Source organism: Rhinopithecus bieti, unplaced genomic scaffold (genome assembly GCF_001698545.2).
Source record: "Rhinopithecus bieti isolate Rb0 unplaced genomic scaffold, ASM169854v2 scaffold_8760, whole genome shotgun sequence".
Classification (NCBI taxonomy): Eukaryota; Metazoa; Chordata; class Mammalia; order Primates; family Cercopithecidae; genus Rhinopithecus; species Rhinopithecus bieti.
This window is the reverse complement of record NW_016806225.1, coordinates 1,484,203-1,502,288: the sequence shown is the minus strand read 5'-3', so window position 1 is coordinate 1,502,288 and position 18,086 is coordinate 1,484,203. Positions and strand designations below refer to the sequence as shown.

At 38.9% G+C, this 18,086-nt stretch overlaps 1 protein-coding gene across 1 annotated transcript in view; it reads right to left on the bottom strand.

Annotated features, from left to right (window-relative positions):
* Positions 1–18,086, bottom strand: part of CPQ (carboxypeptidase Q) — a 495,137-nt gene that overhangs the window by 63,040 nt on the left and 414,011 nt on the right. Inside the window, exon 7 of the mRNA XM_017875290.1 lies at positions 10,065–10,266. Within this exon, the coding sequence (XP_017730779.1) occupies positions 10,065–10,266 (202 nt within the window). The remainder of the gene's footprint in view (positions 1–10,064; positions 10,267–18,086) is intronic.

The window sequence follows — 18,086 nt, the reverse complement described above, 5'->3', positions numbered from 1 at the left end:
ATGTGATTTTGGAGATCTGCTTCAAAATAAACTGGTTGTAGAAGAGTAGCTGGGGTGTAGCCGAAATAGGACTGACTGTGAGTGAAAAACTCCTTAAGCTGAGTGGTGGGTGTATGGGGGTTCATTATATTATTTTACTTTTGTATATGTTTGGAAGTTTCGGTAATAGTATTTTTAAAAATCACATATTAAAATCACTTGATATATTAAAACATGTCAAAATAAGTTCTACATTCCCTAATTATTTAAAGCAGGGAGAGAAAAACCTTACATGGCTGACAAGGAGCAAACATATTTTGAAATCCTTGTTCCTTATACTCCACTGACTTTCAAGTAATTTTAGATATTTTTCTTAGAAATTTTAATGTAGCTTTATTTAGTTTTCTATGATGAAGTCTTTATTCTTATCTTCATTATTATTAAGCTAAACAAAATCAGTTTTCAATTGTGAGCTCCAGGAGAGAAGGGGCCATATCTCATTTTTGTATCCTCCATAATTTACATACACTATCTAATTTACATACATTGATCAAAGTGTAACATAAGAAACAAATTTGAGAACTGGTAAAGTGAAACTGATGGAAAGTCCAATGAATAAGAAGGGGAACTCAGAAGAGCTCATCTTGAGACCCCAAAAGGGGAAGATAGAGAAGGAAAACTTCTAGGCTGTGTCATTAGAAGGCATGGGAAATGGTACAGAGACTTAAGTAATAGTTTTTTTTTTTTTTTTTTTTTTTTTTTGAGACGGAGTCTCGCTCTGTCACCCAGGCTGGAGTGCAGTGGCCGGATCTCAGCTCACTGCAAGCTCTGCCTCCCGGGTTTATGCCATTCTCCTGCCTCAGCCTCCCAAGTAGCTGGGACTACAGGCGCCCGCCACCTCGCCCAGCTAGTTTTTTGTATTTTTTAGTAGAGATGGGGTTTCACCATGTTAGCCAGGATGGCCTCCATCTCCTGTCCTCATGATCCGCCCATCTCGGCCTCCCAAAGTGCTGGGATTACAGGCTTGAGCCACTGCGCCCGGCCTAAGTAATAGCGTTTTATGGGTCATTGTCGTACATAAAATGGAGCAATATCATTATCTGATTTTCTAAAGCAATTGTTTTGAACCGTATGCTACCTCCTCAAGCTCCTGGGTTCCCTTTAAGTGTTCTCACTTTGAGCCTTCTACTTGAGTGTGACCTGGATGCTCCAGGCACGAGCTTTAGGGATTTACATCCTAAAACACTGCTTTTATTAATCCCTCTCCTTATAAAGTGTTCTGGTAACTTCGCATCAGCTATGAGAGTTTTCACCTGATATTTATGACTCTTTTTCATCTGGCCCAGAGGTACTCACCTATTCTCATCGCCCACTGCCCTGCAAGATGAATTAGAAAAGTGGCATCACTTTCCTTTCTGGCCCCACTGGGACACCTGCCTTGTTCATATTATTATCTCATCAGGAATGTCCTTCTCTACCCTCTTCTGTCCTTTTTTTTTTTTTTTTGAGACAGAATCTCACTCTCACTCTTGTCGCCCAGGCTGGAGTGCAGTAGCGCAATCTTGGCTCACTGCAACCTCTGCCTCCAGGGTTCAAGCGATTCTCCTGCTTCAGCCTCCCGAGTAGCTGGGATTACAGGCACCCACCACTACATCTGGCTAATTTTGTATTTTTAGTAGAGAGGGGGTTTCACCTTGTTGGTCATGCTGGTCTTGAACTCCTGACCTCAGGTGATCTGCCCACCTTGACCTCCCAAAATCCTGGGATTACAGGCGTCGGCTACCGTGCCTGTCCTGTCCATTCTGACACTACACATCTTTCAATGTCCAGCTCAAGCTCCTCTCTTCCAGGTCTTTCCTGTCTTCCGACCTGTGAGCCCCGACAGTTATTCTGCATGTCTTATTTATCTTGGTACTATACCAAAAACTTCCTTTTATTGTTCCTTTGCTTATTTTCATCTTTAAATCAATACATCTAATCAGTAAACATTTACTGGATACATTTTATGTGCCAAGTAATAATGGTTGTCGTGGGTATATAAACAAGAAGAAAATAGTCTCTTCATCCTCAATCCAGTTAAGAAGATAGAGTACAAAGCCTATTAACTTTAAAGTTAAAGTGTGTGCTTTAAAAAACTGTTCAAGGCACAATAGAGGAGACTTCATAAAGCAGTGCATGACTGACTGCCCAATGGTATAACAATTTGCTCTTCTCCTACTTGGTAATTATCCTAGAAGGCATGAGCCAGGTCTGCTTTGGGCAAGATACCCAGTGGTTTTTGTTTGAGCTGAAGCAGATCTACTGCATGGGGGAAGAGCAGAAGAAGCTTATAAGCCGTTCTGATGAACAATTTCCAGGAACTCAATATTGATGAGGATGTCATACACAGCTGTCTAACAAATAGCAGTCAGTGAATAGCAAGAGCTCTGACTCACCTGAATTAAAGAGGTAAGAGATAACCACCTACTATAATTCTCTGTATAGCCATTATCAATGTCTAATGTTTTTCTGTATTCTTAATCTATTTCTTTGTCATAGTCTGTATCCTCCCAATGTCCCACCCCTCCATCACAATGTAAACTCCACAAGAGCAGAGACCTGGTGATTCTTTTTCATCCTCTATCCTCGGTGTCTAAACAGCGCTTGGTTTAGAGTAGGCACTCAGCACATGCTTGCCGATTGAATGAAACTGCCCTGGCTATTTAAATGAGGGCTTGAGGGCTACAGCCACAAATCAGAGACGTTCCTTTTCATGTTCCCAGTAGGGCGAAGTCTGCTTACCATGGAGCATCAATGCCTTCAAACATCACTGCACAGAGTGTTTTCACCATAAGGGAGGCACCCTTTAATTAGGGACAACAGGGGACATAGAACTGCTGGGCTGCACTATTCTACCTGGTGACTGGAAAACGCAGGAGTCCTGGATCCAGAGGCTGAACCTTCAATTTACTTTACAGTACCATTCCTACTTGTGTTCTGATGTTTCCTTTCATAGAACATTTTAGAGGAAAGGCCTTTGGAAATGTAGAAATGGAAAGTTTAGTTCTGCTTAATGCCATATGAGGTATTGGGCAGAAATAAGCAAGATGGAAAATACGTTAAATTCTGAGTAATCTGTGTATTTGGTACTTCAACGTGGGGTCTGAACTATTATAGAAAATATGAAATAAATTAAAATATGATTTTTAAAACAACACAATATGCAAAGAAAGAGGACAGCTCAATGAGTGACGTTAGTACCAAAGTAATCATAACTTACAGTTGTATCTCACATTACAATTAATAAACCTCATTGGCATTATCTTACTCTTCCTACAAACATGGATCCCGCTTATTCAGCATTTGAGTCGTGGACATTTTGTCGAGGGCCAGGCAGTTGTAGGCACTGAGAATTCTGAGGAATTCACAACTGATCACAATTAGGAGAACAAGGTAAGTACTAAGAGGAGACGTGAACACAGGGCATTGCAGGAGCATACCCAGGGGACATTTACTCAGACTGCAGCACATTGCAGAAGGCTTGAGAAGGAGGAGAACAAGGAGCTGCATCATGAGCGAGTGGAAATTAACTGGTGAAAAAGACAGAACAGGGCAGGTCCAGTGGCAAGGAAGTATGAGAGCAGCAGGTGTGCCCGGAATTTCATTTAGACTTGTATGACTGAGAGATGGATAGAAAGGACTGGAGGAGTCTTTAGGGTTTTCTAGGTATATGGTCATATCATCAGGAAACAGCGACAGTTTCACTTCCTCTGTACTGATTTGGATGCCCTTGATTTCTTTTTTTTACAATTACCATTTTCATTTGTTTGTTTCCATAGGTTATTGAGGAACAGGTGGTGTTTGACTACATAAGTTATTCAGAGGCGATTTCTGACATTTTGGGCCTTGAGTGCAATACTTGGTGAGCACTTTAGTCATACATAACACTCTGGAGACAGCAGGGAGACGCTGGAGGATTGGAAGCAAGGAGTAGAGACGATCAAATATTGCAGCTACTTTTAATTATTTACCCAATAGACATCGTCATCTTTTCCCTAAAGAATACCAATTTTTCTCAAACAGCTTCTCAGGAAGTTGTTTTTCAGTGAATACTGGGCCCCACCCTATGCCTAGGAAGTAAAATTTGATCAGTATAAGCCAATCTAGGTAATTTCACTTTCTATCGCCACTGCATGATTTAGCCACAGACATACATCACAATTTTGGCCAATAATACGGAGTTTAAGAAACTTGTTTTAGGGCTTCTAGAAAACATTTCCTCACTCTTCAAAAGGGATATCTGTTACAGACATTCTCTCTTCCACTACTGCACAATGTATGAGAATGTGCTGCTTAGAGCAACTGCAGTCATCCTGGGACCACAAAGGGACAGGCCTGACAAAACTCTACATGCTGAGAATGGCAACATGGAAAGATGTAAAGAACCAAGGTCCCTGATGTGGACGAATGGCCAAATTATGCACTCTGTAACACCTGCTGCAAAGTTCTTTTTAAGCGAATTTAAAACCATTATCCCCTTACTGCCATTCTGACTGGGTCTTCTGTTTTATTTTGCAGCCAAAAGCATCCAGGTTTATATACTGATTTTCACTTTAGAAAGTTCACTCTGGAAGCAGTGAGCCAATTAGGTGAAAGAGGATTAAAAATACAGGTTGGGACATTACTAAGAGGCTGCTGTAGGAATCAGTGAGTTTTGGTGAGACAAGGTCTGTAGGGGTGGAGAGGAGGGAATGGGTTTAAGAAATAGGAGGGATTTGGAGTAAACAGGACTTGTAAATGTTTGGCTTTATGTCCTGGGTGCTTTTGAGGTTTCTGGATTATGGTGCCTGCTAATGAGAGATAGGGGACAGAGGAGGAGGAGAACACAAGTGGAGGCTTGGTAGAAATAATGACTCATAGGTTACCAGACCTATTTTGCAGATGAAATAACCAAGTATCATTACTAGTCTGTGTTGTCTGTGAGGGTATGTATGAATCTTATCTGTTTTTATTTTTACTACTGATTCTCCAGTACCATACAATAGTTGATTAATAAGGATGCTTAATAACAAATAAATGAGGCTTAGAAAAATTACATCGTTTGCCTATATAGTTAGAAGTTTTGAAGCCAGAATACATACTCAAGTCCTCTAACTCCTTCCAATATACCGTCTACCACAAGCCACCACACTAAAAACAACAACAAAAAGCTGAATGTCAGGTTCTGAAGCAGAGGAGTAAACTCTTCTCGGAAGATATAGAGTAAGAGTGGGCTCATTCTCTCAGGTCACAGTAAGAGGGTATTTAATTTTTTTCATTAATGTATATTTTGTGAAAGAGTTTCTAAAGAAGAAATATATTCAAGAAGGATGCACTTAGGGACATATAAGAACCATGGATTACACCTCATTGGTGACATACTCAGAATGAAATAGACTCCTTTCATCCTAACCTGGAGCTCAGAATTGGAGAATCAGGCAAAAACTTAAGATTTAAAGCCTCTCTATTATCTAGAGTGAATAGAGACTAGCTAAAATCCCTCTTAGGTCACTTTAAGTCATTTCTTGTATTATCTTTCAAATTGTCAGGGAATAGCAATTCACCATTTTATGTGTGCGAATCACTAACGTATTGAAAGATATATCTTCTCTTAGTCTTTGCTCCTTTAAGAGAAATAATCCTTATTGCTCTAGGCTTCCCAATTTATATCATTCTCCCAATATTTTTTATACTTTTTTGGCTCTTTTCTTAGTATTCTTTATTTTCTTCACATTCTTAAACTGAAGTATCTAAAAGCTTGTCTAGACAATAATTATTTCAATGTTTTTGTTTCTGCTAAGTCAGAGTTATAAGAATTTAAATGTTTCCCAAAATTAAACCGACAGCTATGGAATAGGCAAAGAATTAGAAATGATTGACCTTAACCTCAAAGGACTGATCACTGCGTATAGGCAGCAGGATGCACATAAACCCCTAATGTTCCAAGAATAATATCACAGTTTGTAATTCATACTCCAGGTTGTGGGACAGAGTCTTGAAGCGCATTAGAAATTTGGAAAAGCAATAGAGCACTACGGACTCAGGAGGGATTTACGAACGCTAATGAATACAGAATGAGCCTTAAAGAGGATTGAGGATTTGGAGGGAAAGAATAGGAATATGGAAGGAGATGGACATGGGAGAAGGCTGGAATCTGAAGATCTAGAACAAAGGTTTATGCAGAAAGTACATCCAAGATGCTTTTAAAGAAAATCTTTTCCCTCCAAAGCCTTATATTTATGTTGACAGTTATTCTGTCCATTATAGATATCATCTAGATGGGTAAAAGATATCATCTTTTGTCTCCCAAAGATGACCATATTATAAATTGATCCTTTTGTCTTGTATAATTAATGAAAACAATGTTGAATTTTAATTATATCTGTGTGATACATATTTAATTCTATCAGTATTTTGGTAAATAGTATACATGGGACATTGGGGCCTAGTCATCATACAGCCACCTCAAATTATAGAAATTTAATAGGCCTAGAACATGGTAGGGACTCAATAAGTGTTTATTGAATCAATGAAAGAAAAAAGGATGGAGTTTAGAAATATTATTTATCATTAATTTTTTAGAAGTTAGGTGAGCAGTTATTTAAATGATAACTTAATTAGTATTTAGAATCCTACCCTGAGCTTTAAGTTATAATTTATCAGGCCTTCACAAATATAGGGTACACAACTGATATATTTTACTTTCTTTTTTCTTTTCAGACAAATTCATCTTCATCTTTTAGAAAAAAGATTCTTTTAGAATCCAAGTATGGTTCTTCATCCTTTTCTTTCTTTTTTTTTTCTTTTTAGAATCAGAGTTTTTTTTTTTTTTTTTTCACAGATAGGGGTCTTGCTGTGTTGCCCAGGCTGGTCTTAAACTCCTAGCCTCAAGCAATTCTCCCACCTTGCAGCCTCTCAAAGTGCTAGGATTACAGGGGTAAGCCACTGCGCACAGTGAAGTTCCTGAAATTTTCAATAGGTAACAGGAGTTATAAGTAGTACCATTGTTTCTTCCAGGAATAGCCCAAATTTGAAATATCAAAGGATAACTCAAAAGTAATAAAAGGAAGACAGCAGTAATTTAGTTCTCTCTTATAATGGTCTAAAGGAAATAAAACAGAATTCCAGGAAACATTTATAGTCATCTAAATGAGCTACTGACTTTATGCAAACCTTTCTGATCTTTCAGAGGTAAAGAAGGGAGTAGAACAAAGAATGTGAGAAGATATAAGTAGTTATTTACAATAACAAACTCCTTTCTCTCAGGGGTAAATCACTGTGGAGCAGGAATGGACTGAAATCCTTTGCATAAGCAAGAGCTGAGTAAGATAAACACTTTAGACACTGCCAGAGATTTGGAGACTTCTCAGCATTCCAGACTCCTCAGTGTTGTTGCATATTGTGAGAAAAGGGCCACCAGCCTTGAAGCCAAAATGGCCTGTTCTCAGGGTGACTCCTGCCCTAAGGGCGGTATAGTCTTGGGCGAGTCACTTAACCCTTATGAGTCTTTCTTCATCTGCAAAATAGGGATAATGATAATTGTATCTCCTTCATAGGATGGTTGTATGGATAAAACAGTATCTGCAAAAAGCCTGAGTACTTCCTACATATTAGTAGTTCAATACATTTTAACTCTTATTAATTCTTTTTTGTTTGTTTGTTTTGAGATGGAGTTTCACTCTTGTTGCCCAGGCTGGAGTGCATTGGCATGATCTCGGCTCACTGCAACCTCCGCCTCCTGGGTTCAAGCAATTCTCCTGTCTCAGCCTCCCAGTTAGCTGGGATTACGGGCTTGCACCACCACACCCGGCTAATTCTGTATTTTTTTAGTAGAGACGGGGTTTCACCATGTTGGTCAGGCTGGTCTCGAACCCCTGACCTCAAGTGATTTACCCACCTCGGCCTCCCAAAGTGCTGAGATTACAGGCATGAGCCACCACACCCGGCCTCTTGTTAATTCTTATGCAACTATAATGGGCTCAGTCTCCCCACTCCATTCTGTTAGATAGAAATCAAATCTTACCTCACCTTACCATGGCAGAGACAGAAAACGCTTTCTTATTTTAGGTGAAAAGAATCAAATTAACCTGATCACTCCAAACAGAACCATTCTTATGCAACATGTACATGTGAAGGAATAAAGCTAGAGCCAAGTCTCAGTGATCAAATACAACAAATAAGAAATACCTGGGATGGGGAGGGACAAGTTTTTGTTCCCAATTCTGTCTTAGGTTTCAGCTCCTCACCTCACCTTTTGGCACCCCCAGTCTGCACTCTCATTCACCCACAGTCTACCAGTCTTTTCCTCACAGCTACCACACAGCAGCTTATTCAGGGTTTCTCAGTTTTTAAGAAGTTCCTGTTGAAATATTTCAGAATCAGGAAAAATCTAGAATTTCATACAAATGATTCTATATAACTTAAAGGGCAGACTCTCTCCCCTACACTTAGATCACGTTTATCAATGACACATATGTAGATAGTATTGGATCTGTCCGGAGAAGTACAGCATTGTAAATGGAAATGTTGCTTTAAGAAATTTCAAAATACGTTAACATATACACAGAACAAAGAACAAAGGGAAAGAATTTTGGTCTTTGTATTAGAATAAAGAAAAGCTCCTTTTATTTTTAGTTATGAAAGATTATTATAAACCTTAAAACTTAAAATATGCCTTAAAATCTGCAGTATTGCAAGAATAAGCTTTTAAAATCTTAAATCTATGTAGTATGTAACTATTGGTAAAATCTACTTTGCAGCCTGGAAAAAAAAAATCTGGAGTGGAGTAGGTCCAGAGACACTGTTTTAGTACCTCTGAAATGTTTGTAGCCACAGAAATAGTTCTGAATATAGCAATGTTAAAACTGTTCAAAGTTTGGGCTTCCTATTTGTATAGTACAAATACAGAACAATTTGCAGATGGATCCTTTAACTTTTTTGGATTATGGATATAATGGTGTTGAGGGAGAAACCTTGAGTCACAAACACTCAAAATCAATAACCTTTTTCAATGGCCAGGCTTAGGTAACTTCATGAAGTAGTATAAATTTGTCTTCTTTAAGACTGTTCTAGAGGCCAGGCGCACTGGCTTCTGCCTGTAATCCCAGCACTTTGGGAGGCCAAGGCAGGCAGATCACTTGAACCCAGGAGTTGGGAGACCAGCCTGGGCAACATGGAGAAACTCTGTCTCTATAAAAAATACAAAAGTTAGCCAGGTATGGTGGTGCACACTCATAGTCCCAGCTACTTGGGAGGCTGAGACAGGAAGATTGCTTGAGGCCTGGAGGCGGAGGTTGCCGCGAGCTGTGATCGTGTCACTGCACCCCAGGCCAGGCGACAGAATGAGACCTTATCTCAAAAAAAAAAAAAAAGACAGTTCCAGCTTGTATTCCTGTAAGTAACCTCCTTATGTCCACTCCCATTTCATAATTTTATCCGTGACTCCAGGGACTTAGGACTTCTCTTCGGGATATTCACATGATAAATCACTGACCAGGATAAATTAGCTTATGCTCAACCTCTTGCACAGGAGTCTTTGCATTAAGATAAAATACGATTAAAAGGAAGTACCCCACCCTCAAGGAATCCATCTCTAATGGTAAAATTTCAGATACCACAGTGTTTTAATAGGGAATTATTTGGATCAGGGAAGTTTTTCTAGCACAGGACTAGAACTAGAAGGATATTAGTAGTAATATTTGCCTTCTACTCTATTTCTCAAATTTTGGTTATGAGATCATTTGTGCTATAATCACCAAAGATACCTCCTTAAAAAACAAAACAAAACAATGGATTTTTAGGCCCAATTCCAGAATGACTAAATCAGAATCTCTGGGAGTGAGGAGCTTATAATTTAGAAAGAGTAGAGGGATACAGATGGGTAAACAAATACAAGGTGAGGACTATCATCCCAGTTTTGGAAATCACTGGATTATACCTTGAACAAAAGCTTAAGGTTTCCATGCACAACCTGGCCTACCAGTATTCCTTGTGCTCTATTAAAGTAGAAATTTTATTTTAAATTGTTGGTAACATATAAGGAACATAACTTCATCTTTTGGTCTTACCAGGCACTCCAGCTTGGATCCAAAAGTTGATGTCTGTCCCTTCTCCATGGCTCAGGACCTGAGTGATATTGAGGGGCTGCAGCAGGCTCATAACCTCCTCCATGATGGCCCTGGCCTTTTCACTGCCAGTGAATTGCAGCCCAGTGGGTAAGAAGGTTCCCGTGTCAGATTCCATCACTAGGCTGTAGTTGGAAATATTTACCTAAACACAAGAGAAAGTTGTTTGGTTTGTATCTGTTGCTTCTGTGTTTTCTCCTTGGGAACTATCAAACAACAATTACCAAATACTTTACCTCTTCACGGCTGTGCCAAAACACATGTTGCTGTGCCTGACTTAGGGTCTGGTCTGCATATTATCTAACCATTCTGAGATGCACAATTACTTAGCCTAGGATTTGCCAAACTCAAGAGTTGGCTTGAAAGGATTAAAAAATATAATGAAGGGAAATATAAAGCCCCATATCAAAGATGTTCAGTTATTTCTACTAGCAATAATATTCTTTCGACTAATTTTCTTCAGTGTTCACTGTGTTCCGGTATACAATTCCTCCTATGTGGCAGGGATCTCCAGATAGTATTAGCCATGCTCAGAAAAAAGAAGGTATGCTCTGTGAACTTATTTCTTTGCACCTCTTCCCTCTAAATAGATATTCTATCTTATCTTAATTGTGAGTTCTGCCAAAGCTTAAAGACATCAAGCTGACAGGTTTGTCTTGGGGTTCTGATTTTGTTGTTGTTCCATCTGTTGAATCCTCAGGGAGGGAGGTAATAGAACAAGGCATGAAACACTGCTCTCCCTGGTGTAAAACCACAGCACTCTAATTCCAGGCAACTCTGCCAGGCCACTAGTTCATAAACTCTTTCCAAATAAAGTCTGGTAAGAAAGCACACAGTTATTTCATGTAGCCAATATTGTCACAGCACGAACTTAGAATATAATAGGCTCTTGACAGGTTGCACAGTTAAATTGCTACCCAGCCCTAAAACTTGCAACTTTAAGATCCTTCAAACTGGCCAGCTCATCTATTTCCCAGGAGCCATCCACATCTTTAAGACTTACCAACTGCCACCTTGGTTGACTTATTCCCAAGCTATCCTTGGACAAACACTGCTACTCATTCCTCATTACTCACCTAGTAAAAAATCAATAACAACATTTGTACATTGCATCCAGAGAGCTTTCACATTTGCAATCTCCTTTGGTGTTCTTTGGCCACTCATAAAATAGACAAAGCAGTAGTATTAATGTTGCTGTTTTATAGGAAAGGATCTGACAATCAGAGAGGTCAAGTGATTTGCTCAATGTCATACAGCTGGCAAATGGTAGCGCTGGCTCTGAAACTCCCTGCTTTCCAAGACTCCACACTACATCACTAGCACGGCACTGAAGGGTAAGCAATACTTGTTCTGCATTTAGAATAATTTTCCACTTACATAACAATTTGGGGATTGCATAGCATTTTTTTCTAAAACAGATTCCATTTTACAATGATTGCCTAACCTTTTGCTCTTGAAGTGTATTGTAGTTACAAGGGCAAGAGCAGTGACAGGTTCTAAAGAAAGATGTTGCCGGCATTTACTGAATGCAGGGCCCTGAGACACCAACACTTTTTGTTATTGTTAATGATGAGAAGGTTAACGATGCAGAAGTCTGTTCATATTTCTGTATATGAACAAGTCTAAGGGACTTGTCTTCATGGTGATTTTCAGTGAAAGACCCAAAGCATTTATAATAAAAAGTGCCACCTCAGCTGAAAGCTGAGGTTACTGCATTATGGTAGCATCATTAGAGTTAATGATATGCAAAATATTTGCATTAATGTCTTACATTCAGGGCTCGTTTAACTAGTACATTGATGTAAGTCAGCAGATTGACATGTAATTTGGCAGTCCTAAGCCTCTTCCCTTGTATGGCATGCATACCCACAACCCTAAACTGTTTCCCTCTCCTGCAAAAAGGAGAAAAGAAAGTTCATAATATATCTTGCAAATGAAAACAGAATTGAGCAATCTTGTTTGTGAGGGTTTCCGTATTGCAGGCAGATCCCATTCTTCCAACAAGAAAATCAGGCAAAGTGCTTCTAATCATGTACTATGTAGGTTAAAATTGGAGCTACATGATAGGAAGAATCAATATCATTAAAATGGCCATACTGCCCAAAACAATTTACAGATTCAATGCTGTTCCTATCATACTACCTATGACATTCTTCACGGAACTAGAAAAAACTATTTTAAATTCATATGGAACCCCAAAATAGCCCAAATAGCCAAGGCAATCATAAGCAAAAAGAACAAAGCTGGAGGCATCACATTACCCAACTTCAAATTATACTACAGAATTACGGTAACCAGAACAGCATGGTACTGGTACAAAAAATAGACACAAAGACCAATGGAACAGAGTAGAGAGCCCAGAAATAAGGCTGAACACCTGCAAGTATTTGATCTTTGACAAAGCTGACAATAAAAGCAATGGGGAAACGGTCGTCCATTTAATAAAGGATGCTGGGATAACTGACTAGCCATACGCAGAAGTTGAAACTGGACCCCTTCTCTACACCATATACAAAAATCAACTAAAGATTGATTAAGGACTTAAATGTGAAGCCCAAAACTATACAAACCCAGAAGGTAACCTAGGCATACCATTCTGGACATAGGAACTAGCAAAGATTTCATGACAAAGATGCCAAAAGCAATTGCAACAAAAGCAAAAATTGACAGATGGAACCTAATTGAGTTTCTGTACTACAAAGAAAACTATCAACAGAGTAAACAGACAACCTACAGAATGGGAGAAAGTTTTGCAAACTATGCATCTGACAAAGGTCTAATATCCAGCATCTGTAAGGAACTTAACAATTTACAAGAGAAAAACAACCCCATTAAAAAGTGACATGAACAGAGGCGTCTCAGAATAAGACATACATGTGGCCAATAAGCATATGGAAAAAAGCTCAATATCACTGACCATTAGAGAAATGCAAATCAAAACCACAATGAGATACCATATCACACCAGTCGGAATGGCTATTATTAAAAACTAAAAAAATACATGCTGGTGAGGCTGAGGAGAAACGGGAACACTTATACAATGTTGATGGGAGTGTAAATTAGTTCAACCACGTGGAAAGCAGTGTGGTGACTCCTCAAAGACCTAGAGACAGAATTACCATTCAACCCAGCAACTCCATTACTGTGTATATACCAGTAAAGGGGGAATAGAAATCATTCTATATGATAAAGACACATGCATGTGTATGTTCACTGAAGCACTATTCACAATAGCAAAGACATGGAGTCAACCTAAATGCCCATCCGTGATAGACTGGATAAAGGAAATGTAGTATATATACACCATGGAATACTATGCAACCACAAAAACAATGAGATCATGTCCTTTGCTGGGACGTGGATGGAGATGGAGGCCATTATCCTTGCAAACTAAAGCAGAAATGGAAAACCAAACACCGCATGTTCTCACTTATAAGTGGGAGTTAAATGGTGAGAACACATGGACAGATAGAGGGAAACAACACACACTGGGACCTACCAGAGGGTGGACAGTGGAAGGAGGAAGAGGATAAGGAAAAATAATGGGTACTAGGCTTAATACCTGGGAGAGAAAATAATCTGTAAAACAAACTCTCATGACGCAAGTTTCCCTGTGTAACAAACCTGCACATGTACCCCTGAACTTAAAATAAAAGTTTGTAAAAAGTGGAGCTAGTTAGCAGTTTGGCTGTTAGACCCAACATTAATGAGCAGCCTGGTGAGTTGGACACGACCTTGGGCTCAGTCTGTTGTATTCCTGACTCAGCAACTGATACACTGGGCTTCCAAGGCGGGTGAATGGCCTCTCCCTCTGTCCCCAAGTCATGTTACCTTGGTCCTTGGCTTCTGCATCTGTAGATTAGGACAAAAGCTTGAATAATGAGCCTGTCCATATGAAGCTTCAAGCACCTTTAAAGAAAGGCCTTTAAACCAAAGCAAAAGTGGCTGCATGAATGGAAAACTAGGGCTTCTAATAATGTGTTCATTAAGTGCTTCCTGGTCCTCTTTAACTACAAATGTACAGATGTCCTAGGGACAGGGGGCTTCACAGTTTGTGAATGCCATTGTGCAGTGTCACAGGATGTTGACAGGAACATAGAGAATAGTGTAAATAAAGAAGGTTTCAAAGGTGCCCTCGGCTATATGTGTGGCAGCCATTTTAGCGGAGAGATCAAGAGTGTGAGCTTCTGAATGATCCAGACTAGGTTTGACCCTCACATCAACCCATTTTTAGCTGTAATGGGGATGATAATGGTACCCAGCTCATGGAATTGTCAAAACAGTACATTGTAAAGGCTAGGGCATAACTAGCACTTGGTAAACAGTAGCATTACTGTTGTTACTGTTCTTGGCACTGAGCATCAACACTTCTCAGATTTTCAAGGATGGTCCCAATATAAGCCCTTTTGTTAGCTGATTACAACGATGGTAGACAGCATTTCTGCGATGTTTCCTACGAGCCAGACACTATGTATAACGTCTTACAGCTCATCCCATGAGTGTGCACGATCATTCCATCAGTGCTCTTATATTTCTCATCTCACAGATGAAGGAACAGGTTTAGTCAGGTTGACTAACTTTCCCACGGTTACCTCGCTAGTTAAGTGGTGCAGCCAGAATTTCAGCCCAGAGGAATTCCTTCCACCTCCTAAGCAGTGCTCACAACCTCTCCACTGCTGGGTCTCCTGAAAGACACTTCTGTCAGGCCACAAGTCCTTGTTTTTAATTCAGAAATACAAAGACTTAGTTAAATGCATAGATTAAAAACTTTTTTTCATGATTGTAACACAAGGTATACTTGGACAGAAGTTATTCCTGCTAACAAAGTAATTTGTTTAAGCCAAGAAAGAAATGAAAACAGAAACAAAAATCTCCTGCTCCACAATTTGCTTCCAACTAGAAATAAAAAGAGTAAAATAATAAAACATCTTTTCAAGCCAAAGAAGACAGGATGTGTAGCTATCAGTAAACCAGAATTCTGGCATAGGTATAGAAATGCTTGATTTCTATTCGTGTAGAACTTTTTTAGTTGCTGCTTACATGACGGCAGCGTTCTATTGTTTTCTATTTATATATAAACATCTCCATATGTTTTCAATAAAGAACTAAGAAAACAAACCACCCACCATTCATGACACTGCTTTTTCTCTACATTGATGGAGTCATTATCTAATTGTTAGCACATGGTGAAGGAGTTGGGAAAATGTCTCTGCACAAAGAAACTGGAATGAATAGCTGTGTCACTGGGCTGTTAGAACTGCTGCTTCTCAGGAATATGTTGTCACAAACATCTTTATTCCTTAGTGTGCTATGTGTGGGGACATATTCAATGTAGATTTGAAAAGCTGATTATAGCTAGTGACAGGGAGCACAGTAATGCTCATTTCACCCAACCCATTTTAGCACACATAATAAGATATTCATCCTCTTGTTTATAGGGTATAGGAAGAAACCAACTTCTAGAGGCTGAATGCTTTATTGCTGAGATAACCAGCACTGATTGAGACAAGCTGAGGCACACAGATGAGGAGGCTGAGCAGCTCAGTGATACACTCAGATATTATCTGTAAACCCCCTACTTTGTCCTCTGAATAAAGAGAAGCAGCTCTTTATTAGGAGCCATGAAAACTGTCATTCATTACCATGTAATATACATAATGTAATGTAGAGGAATACTCCAAGGTAACCTCTTAAGGTCAGATCATAGGATTAGTTAATATCTGCTCAGGGCTGAGGATTCATAATTTTGTCTTGTGCTGTAATCACATGTTATAATACTTCTGTTCCTTTTTTTAAGGGTCAGGCTACTCTGCCAAAGAACAATTTGGTAACCATTAGCATTCTTTGGGTGCAACGCAAGATTCAAAAGAAGAGAAGTGTTTAAAATATATATTGCATGTTTTAAAATACTTACTTCCTAATATAAACACAAGGATGATGTTTGTGTTTTTTGCTTTTATAAAATTCTAGGCTACTTTTCAGAAATATAGACACAAGTTCAATAATATCTCCTCTCTCTCCAAATTTGGCTTCTTCTTTGTTTAAAAGTTTTTTTATTTTCTCATAACCTAGAAAAAATAACCTATGAGACCACCACGAAAAAATAAACAAAATAAATATATTTTCTCATGTTTCTCAACATGTCTTTGATTTTAACTTAAAGTGACATTGAAGTCTCAAGATCAAGTGAAAAGAAAAGAGACTCCTATTTGAATTAATCATTTAGCCTCCTCTTACAATCTTACAATGTGTGTGCTGAGTTGCTGCAATTCTGTTTTGCAGTTCTGCCAGTGATCCTGAATTCCTAGTTTCGGTGGATGAAGGTGATTTCTTTACAGAGCTTCAGCTCAAACAACTAACATGATTGGATGATAGGTAAAGAAGGTTCTCCTGCTGTGCAAAGTAAAAAGATAGCCTTTACTTTCTGGTCACATCTACCCTGAAGTTCAGACTTTTCCTTTTGACCATTACTTTCAGTCTCCAGCACCCAGTTCTGAACAGCTTTGGGCACCCAAGGGAGAGCCAGGAAAGGGATGATAACATAAATTATTTTATTTGGTGGCTCGACTGGCTTGGGGAAATGGGCAGTCTTGGCTAAGTTACATTAGTACCAAAATTGCAGACAGAGTGGGAAACCTAACAGGTGCAGGAGCCTCTGAGGATCTAACCATCTTCTCACTCCACTTGTATTGTGGTTTAGCCACCATCGTACCTGGAGACAGGAACAGAATGAGTAGCTACTGGAGATCCCTTTCCAGACCTATCATTCTGTGTGTATACACAGAGGTATTCTGTTCTGAGACACACCTCTGTTTTCAGGCAGTCCAATGTTTACAGTGTCATTTGAAGCACTCTAGATCTTAGTGAATTCACCTCTTGTGCTTGTTAAGGTCCGTGGATAACCCTTAAACTTACCAAAAACACACGATCCCTGCATAAATGACACTATGGTAATAACAGTGAGCCAGAAGGCTAAAAATGTGGCATAAACATTAGCTAAAAAGAGTAATTTTATTTGTATTATATAGCAAATCTGACTGCATTTGATGTGCTCTTTTTAAAAAATGCAATATCTAGGATATTCGGTAGATAGACTTAAAAAAAGGCTTACATAGCAAATTGATATCTATCTCAGCTTCTAATTTTATTCTTTCATGTTGAAGCAATATAATAATAATAGAAGTAGTGGGACCCAAGAGCTCACAATTAAATTTCGATTCATTTAATGCTATATATTGGTCAAGTGTTTCTGCTACTGGTTTCATATTCATTTCAGTATGCTGTTGTAGAAGAGAAAGTGCCAACACAGCTGGTTTTGCAGGAGCAGACTTCCCTGCCTTTTTCATTCTCTATCCCTCTCAGTCCCCTCTTCTAACAGGTTATCTGTCAGTCTTTCCTGTTATATCCATTACACTACAATTCTTCTCCAGGTTCAAAAGGCAACAACTAAATTGCCTGCATGAAGAACCTTTCCTTCATTTGACCATTTTCCTTTAACACTGTGACATGCTAACTAAGCTAACACATAAAGATGTGTTTCTTATTTTTGATGACATTGTTGTACCAGCCAAGATAGTGCTTTCTGGTTGACCTCTAATGCCCTTCTCTTGGCTGGGAAGACTACAGCAGCTTCTTCAAGTCCCTTTGTAAGGTTATAACTGACAGCTAAGTTCATCTACCTATAAGTAGACAGGCTCTTTTAAAAAATATAGTACTCATCATTTTCTTGTCCTGCAAAAATAGACTCCACTATACTCTAGAACCCACATATTTACTCAATCCTAGGGTGTATTAGGGTGTATCATATTAAAACCCAATTTGTGAGTTTTTCTTTCTCTGTAGCCTACAGACAAGTACTTTCAGCATTTCTGGATTTTGACAATATCCCCATATGCCTTATTTGATCAAGTACTCTTTACCAATATTAGTAAAGATGATAAACACAGTTTTAGAAATAATTATGTT